Source organism: Ciona robusta, chromosome 9 (assembly GCF_009617815.1).
Source record: "Ciona robusta chromosome 9, ASM961781v2".
In the NCBI taxonomy this organism is placed as follows: domain Eukaryota; kingdom Metazoa; phylum Chordata; class Ascidiacea; order Phlebobranchia; family Cionidae; genus Ciona; species Ciona robusta.
This window is the reverse complement of record NC_143243.1, coordinates 4529652-4536475: the sequence shown is the minus strand read 5'-3', so window position 1 is coordinate 4536475 and position 6824 is coordinate 4529652. Positions and strand designations below refer to the sequence as shown.

At 35.0% G+C, this 6824-nt stretch overlaps 1 protein-coding gene across 1 annotated transcript; it reads right to left on the bottom strand.

Moving 5' to 3' along the window:
* Positions 1-4946: 4946 nt before the first annotated feature.
* LOC149731169 (uncharacterized) lies at positions 4947-6233 on the bottom strand. The gene is made up of 3 exons (XM_089884386.1): positions 6101-6233; positions 5866-5951; positions 4947-5348 (listed from the first exon to the last, which is right to left on the bottom strand). Exons 1-3 carry the CDS (start codon positions 6101-6103, stop codon positions 5078-5080), a joined length of 360 nt encoding a protein of 119 aa, XP_089740512.1. The 5' UTR covers positions 6104-6233; the 3' UTR covers positions 4947-5077.
* Between the last annotated feature and the right edge of the window lie 591 nt (positions 6234-6824).

The window sequence follows — 6824 nt, the reverse complement described above, 5'->3', positions numbered from 1 at the left end:
ACAAAAGTCTAAGCTAAGATATGACCGAGTTATTCATACAGTTAGGTTTTTGGTGATATAACCATACTCTTAATAATTGACAAAACTTAGAAATGTATTGAAACACACAGAAGGAGTTATTTAGAGACACCCTAGCAGGTGCTAAGTTTAACGATTGAAATTTCAACAACGATTTTTAATAATTCTAACAAAAATAACCGTCTTTGCCGAACGCTTTGTTAGACCGTGCGAATACTGTCCAATAATACTGTAACATTTATTTTCGTCAATCATCAAATTGCTACCCCTAAAATAAGCGCATGAAAAGCATCCCAACTTGCCCCATTTACCAACTTACCCTACACTACTATACTTATAGTTGGGTGAGGGAGGATGGGATACCTTTTCATTCTATTTTCTTGTCCTATTTGGTAGTAAACAAAAAACATTCAAAAAATTATAAAACCGTATCCTCCCGACTCCCATAGACCGTTGTTGGTTGTTTAAAACACGATCAGGATATTTGAATGTTAAGTGCTAAAGGTGTCCCGTCTTCCCTTACACTACTATACCTGTAAATTCAACAATTAGTTTATTGTATTCGGTTTCAGTCAAGTAGACATATTTAACCAAAGTAACCTGCTTGAAATATATAGATACGGAAGTTTGTACAACAATCGATACTCAGTTCAACAGCTGTTATTTTATGTTTTACGTCTGTTTGTAAATCAATATGTGGTATAGAATATCGTATGTTGACCTCGCTCGTATAATTTCACGTTGTTAACTTGTCCGCGAATTTATTTCCTCAGCTGGTGTTAAGCCTTTTAACTTCCTATTAATAATAATAACAACTTTATTCGTCTCTTTGATAACAGGAGCGAAGATAGAAATATTTCAAACAAAAAGATGGAATAAAACAACGGTTGTTAAAACACGCTTACAGTTAAAAACTTATTTACATTTAATTGGAAGAAAATAAGCGTGGTCGCTACACCTAGCAGACAAACGAGCCATTTATGTTTAATTATTATCAAGTTAAACTTCTAATAGAAACAAAAGTTTGCGTTTAGACACGACCCGTACAATGGAAGCGAATAGGTATACGTCTAAAATAATAAACATATAGTATAGTAGCCGTACGCATTTATAACAACAAACAATTTGGTTTAAAAAGGTGCAAAAGCCACGTTTTTAAACTGACATTCTTTTCCAGAGATTTTACCCTTATGGCGTAAATTTTAATAACTGTTGTTTAACTGTTGATTTTCTTTACTACGTTATTTAAATAAAATGAATTTCGATTTTGTTTTCGAAGAGGTAAATATAAACGTGTTATAATAGGATGGGGTAAGATAGGACACCTTTGGCACACGTTAACAAGATATGCAGATCGTGTTTTAAACAATTAACAACGGTCTATGTAAGTTGTAAGGATACGGTTTCTTCCGTGAATGTTCTGTGTTTACTGCTAAGTAGGACGAGAAAAAAAAGTGTCCCATCTTTTCCAACCCTATACTATATGTTAAAACGTTTAAACACGAAATTTTTATTTGAACACGCAACTGCCCTGTGTTATATTAAACTATGCTGTGGTTATTTGCTCACCTGCTGCTAAATCAAATCATGCCCCTACCAACTTCTGTAATAATGTTTGGATAAAGCGGTTGTTCAGATATAAGTAGCTTTACCAATCAGTTTACCCCCGATCGATACTACTAACACTTCATTTGTTCCCATAGTTTCTAATTAAACATAAAACTAAAGTAAGGTATAGTAGGGTAGGGGAAGATGGAATACCTTTAGCACATAATATATAAATATCCTGATCCTGTTTTAAACAATTAAACAAAAGGGTCTATGGGAGTTATGAGGATACGGTATTATAATTCTTTGAATGTTCTTTGTTTACTACCAAATTGGACGAGAAAGTAGACTGAACAGTTTACCCATCTTCCCCACCCTACTATATATAATTAAAACCTATCTAACTCTGCGTGCAACATAATTATTACTATTTTAAAAACCGTTATCACGTAACGTGTGCTCGGTTTGGTAGCTGTATCATAAACAAAATGAAGCGCTAGAGAACTAGAACCAATACCGGCCATTCAGGAAGCTGTTTGCCTGATATAATCGCAACGAAAACAAGCGACGTCGTCACCAAAGATTCTCTCAATGACCACAGTTATTACAGCCGCGCAAGGATTTCGGAAATTATCATAATAATATACCAGCCGCGACATTGTGAACAAAAGTACACGGTGACCTATTATTTTATATATCCTTCCGCGGAATACCACAACTAACGGTTTAACAAATTTAAAATAAAAAAGCAGAAAATAACAACTTATAAACATTTCTTTCTCGGTGAACATTAGAAACATAAAATATAATAGGGTGGGGGAAGATAGGACACCTTTTTATTCTATTTTCTCGTCCCATTTGGTAGTAAACAAAGAAGATTTAAAGAATTATAAAACTGTATTCCCACGACTTTCATAAACTGTTATTAATTGTTCAAACACGATCAGGATGTTTGAATAATATGTGCTAAAACTGCCCCATGTTTTCCTACACTACTATATCTTTTCTTCAATGCAACTGATTTTTTTGTATTTAGGAGTCGTGCGGATTATCCAACAACAAAGAAACTGGGCCTCACACACCAAAGTACACACATTTATAGATCCGACCGCTGTGTGCGTAAGACTGGCACGTGACTCCTATACAACCGTATCTTTACTTTAACGCCACGCGTGCAAAGAGAGTTGTGATTTCTTAAACATTATATACGACTCACCGTTATTAAACATTTAGCAGTTTGAACAAACACATTTACACGGCTATACTATATTGTAGGATATGCGGGGAAGGACACATTTTCACTCTATTTTCTAATCCCTTTTGGTAGTAAACAAAGAACATTTGAAAAAATTGTTAAACCGTATCCTCACGATTTCGATCGACCGTTGGTAACTGTTTAAAACACCTTTGGGATATTGGATCTATATGGTGTTCCATCTTACCCCACAAAACTATATGCAGTAAAACTAAAACTTCGTGCGAGTTCCACGCACTATGATGTAAGCCCACGGATTAATATAAAAGGTATAATATAGTTATATATACTTATACAGCTTTTGCCTGTATTTTACATCTTTTAATATAGCAGTCTACCAGAAACATATATACTAAACATAATGAAAATGCTCTCATAAAGACTAACGTAACTAATTTACATCTTACAGAAATTCTGCATATTATCTAAACGTACTGCTTTTAAATTAAGAAAAAAACTGTCAATTTTTTTTAAAAGGCAAGAGTCCATCTTGCCAAATTCCACTACTTCCAAACGCAATCAGTACTTAGATGTGGATGGGGTAGCAGAGTGAAGAGCTCTTCAACTTTGTAACAGACTTAACTCTCTCTTTACTGATTTAGTCACAACAGCTGTCGACGAAGGAGTTTAGTAAGTGGCTTTGCTTTAAAAATAAGACCAGGAGCGACTTGCTATAGCTTGTGTAGCTTGTATTGAAATAAAACATTATGTTATGTATGGTAGGTGGGAGAAGATGGGACACTTTTTTATTCTATTTTATCGCCCTATTCGGTAGTAAACAAAGAAAATTTAAAGAATTGTGAAACCGTATTCTCAGGACTGTCATAGACCGTTGCTAATTGTTTAAAATACGATCAGCATATTGGGATATTTTGTGCTAAAGGTATCCCATCTTACCCCACAGCACTACCCTTAACTTTTATGCAGTTTTATCATATATATGTAAACACCGTGAGAATACTGTCGAATAATACTGTGAATGTATGACTGTAACTTACTTTATCCTGGCGAGGCAGGGAAACGACAGTCATCATAACATGGGTTTTATACACCTCGTGCCAGCTTACTTTGCCACGGCGCCGGACATTCTCGGTTACAAACAGGCGCCCTAACCACTTTGCCACGGCGCTGTAACATTTGTTTCGTCCATTAATAATTGGATACTGGTCAAATGAGCTTTGATAAAAACTATAGAAATGGTGTCCCAACTTGATTTTCGAAGCTGGTGTTATTTAAGTATATTTCCAATATAAATAAAATAATTTAGTTATTTAAACGCACAAGGATTTGGAGTCTCCCTACTGACCTCACCTGTTTACGAATCACTAAAACAGTAACTGTTGTGTGAATCACATATTTTTTGTGTGTTTTATTATATTCCTTTGAAGTGTTGTCGAATAATAAAAGTGTGGTAGTGCAAATAAGAAGCCATACGATGGTAAACATATGTCAATATAAATGTCAAAAGGAAGTACGTGCTCGATACTCAGTATCGATATATGAAGTGGTTACGGCAGCAGACATTGCTGTATAGTGTTAATAATACGTATAGATGACTGTGGGGGAAGACGGGGCACCTTAGTACATGAAATTCAAACATTCTGATCGTGTTTTAAACAAATAACAACGGTCTATAGAAGTCGTTAAGATACAGTTTTGTAATTCTTTCAATGTTCTTTTTTGTTTACTACAAAATGGAACAAGAAAATAGAAAGAAAAGGTGTCCCATTTCCCCCCACCCTACTATATAACTTACATAGTTTTTACTATTATTGCAAATATATAAATCAAAAACCAAACTAACGTTGGTAGAGTACGAATCTACTAAAATAGTAAATTGTAACGAAGTATTTATAACATAAAGTAATTATCTTTCTAAAGCGACTGCAAATATTTATATGCTTTTAAAGAACGAAGAAAAAGAATTCCCATGTTTTTTTGAAATATATTAGTTTAAGAAGTTTAAATACATAGTATACTGTTGGGGTAAGATAGGAGACCTTTAGCACATAATATATAAATATCCTGATCGTGTTTTAGACAATTAACAGAGGTCTATGGGAGTCATGAGGATATAATTTTATAATTTTTTGAATGATCTTTGTTTACTACCAAGTGGAACGTGAAAATAATAATAATAATAACTTTATTTGTCGCTCCGATTACGGTATTGCGATGATTTAAAAACATTGTAAGGTAAAAGACAGGAAAATAGTCCCCCACCTTACTATATCAATAAAATACGTAATAATTCTTTCATCTGTTTCCGCACCATACGCATTCACACCCAACAACGACTTCAATTGGTATCATAACACCCCTGTGTCTTCGTCGCCGTTCAATTATCAGTTTGATTTCTTTAGAGCAATAGTTATTACTATCCAAAATGACATGGGTTTTTGGATCTTTACATTTACGGTCGCAAACAACACTTATCACGGGGTCTTCAATGTGCGAGCAAGTTATGTACATACATGTCCATGGTGAAAACGTATTCTCATGACGACAAGTAACCTCTGCTCGGCACCTAAACACATGGAAACATATCTGTCGTTACTTTCTGCAACATTTTCCACCACATTCATTCACTGCCCTCCACTCTATTCTTTTTTACACCTAAAACTTTCGCTTCGAAACGTTTGGTAGTAAAATCATAATTACTCTGGTATTTCTGTTACCAGGCATACTGTAAATAATCTTTAAGCAGCTTATCTGGTATAAAACCTAATGTATTCCCGACGTTTCTCTTATGAAGTCTCTCCGAATGGCAGACAAAACGTCTAAATACACTATCTGTACCGGATAAGCCGCTAAAATATGATATGGTGGGGAAAGATGGGACACCTTTTCATTCTATTTTCTCGTCCTTTTTGGTATAGCATACAAACAACATTTAAAGAATTAGAAAAGCGTATTCTCACAACTCTCAAAATCGTTGGTAGTTGTTTAAAACTCGATCAGGATATTTGGATATTATGTGCAAAAGGTGTCCCGTCTTTCCTCACCCAACTATATGTAGCTCAACACCAGTTTATTTTAATTACCTTCTGTCATTATGAACTTTCAAAGGTCTTCGAGAAGAAACGGATGAGACGACCAGCAACAAAACAATCGTCCATTGAAAAAGATGCTGAAACAAAAAGAAACGCTAATTTTAAATAAATACTACCGAATAGTATGCTATGGCAGTTATTTTTTATATTATAACTAATAAATCTAGAAAAAGATAAGGAGTACAGTTAAACTTATGCTAGTGAATATAGGAGATTGATAACGTACCATATCTGTCCGGCCGGTAGATTGTACTCTGCCTGATCAACCATCTTCGCTTAACGATTTTTAACTGATTTCTAGAATTTAATAAAATATACACTCCTTTTAGGCACCTGCATTCTTTACCTCTGTACAATGGTTCTTCGTGTTGCAAAGGGTGATGTTTAATACCTTATAAAAACCGTTCATGTCGTCACGTTTTTCACCCGCCAAACCTTGCAGTGGTTTCGCGGCTCGACTTTGCACCCTAATCACGGCCCCAGCATTGGCTCATTCCCTAACACATTGGTCTATTCTTTTTATATCTTTTTTTGGCTACGGCACGACATGGCGGATTTGGGTGGCAAGCTTTTCACATACTTCAATTGACCGTCGGTCGCAAAGCAGCTATTTCCATCAAGTCATGAGCATTTATCGTGACTTCTTAACGTCTCGCTACACAGACTAACTATCAATTACTAGGGTGTCAGCTTATGGGACAAAATTACTGCTTTCGGTTGCGACGACCTATGGTACGACTTCCCGATTTATAAATACATACGTAGCCCAGCACATGTTTGAGATTTCAAATTTACAAAAAAGCGGTTAATTGAAATCAGGGACATTTTTCAATTTTTTTTTTAAATTATATGATTTTGTCTCATACAATTAGTTTTGAAGGAAAAACTAAGATACAATAGGGTGGGGGAAGATGGGACACCTTTAGCACATAATATCTAAATGTCTTGAT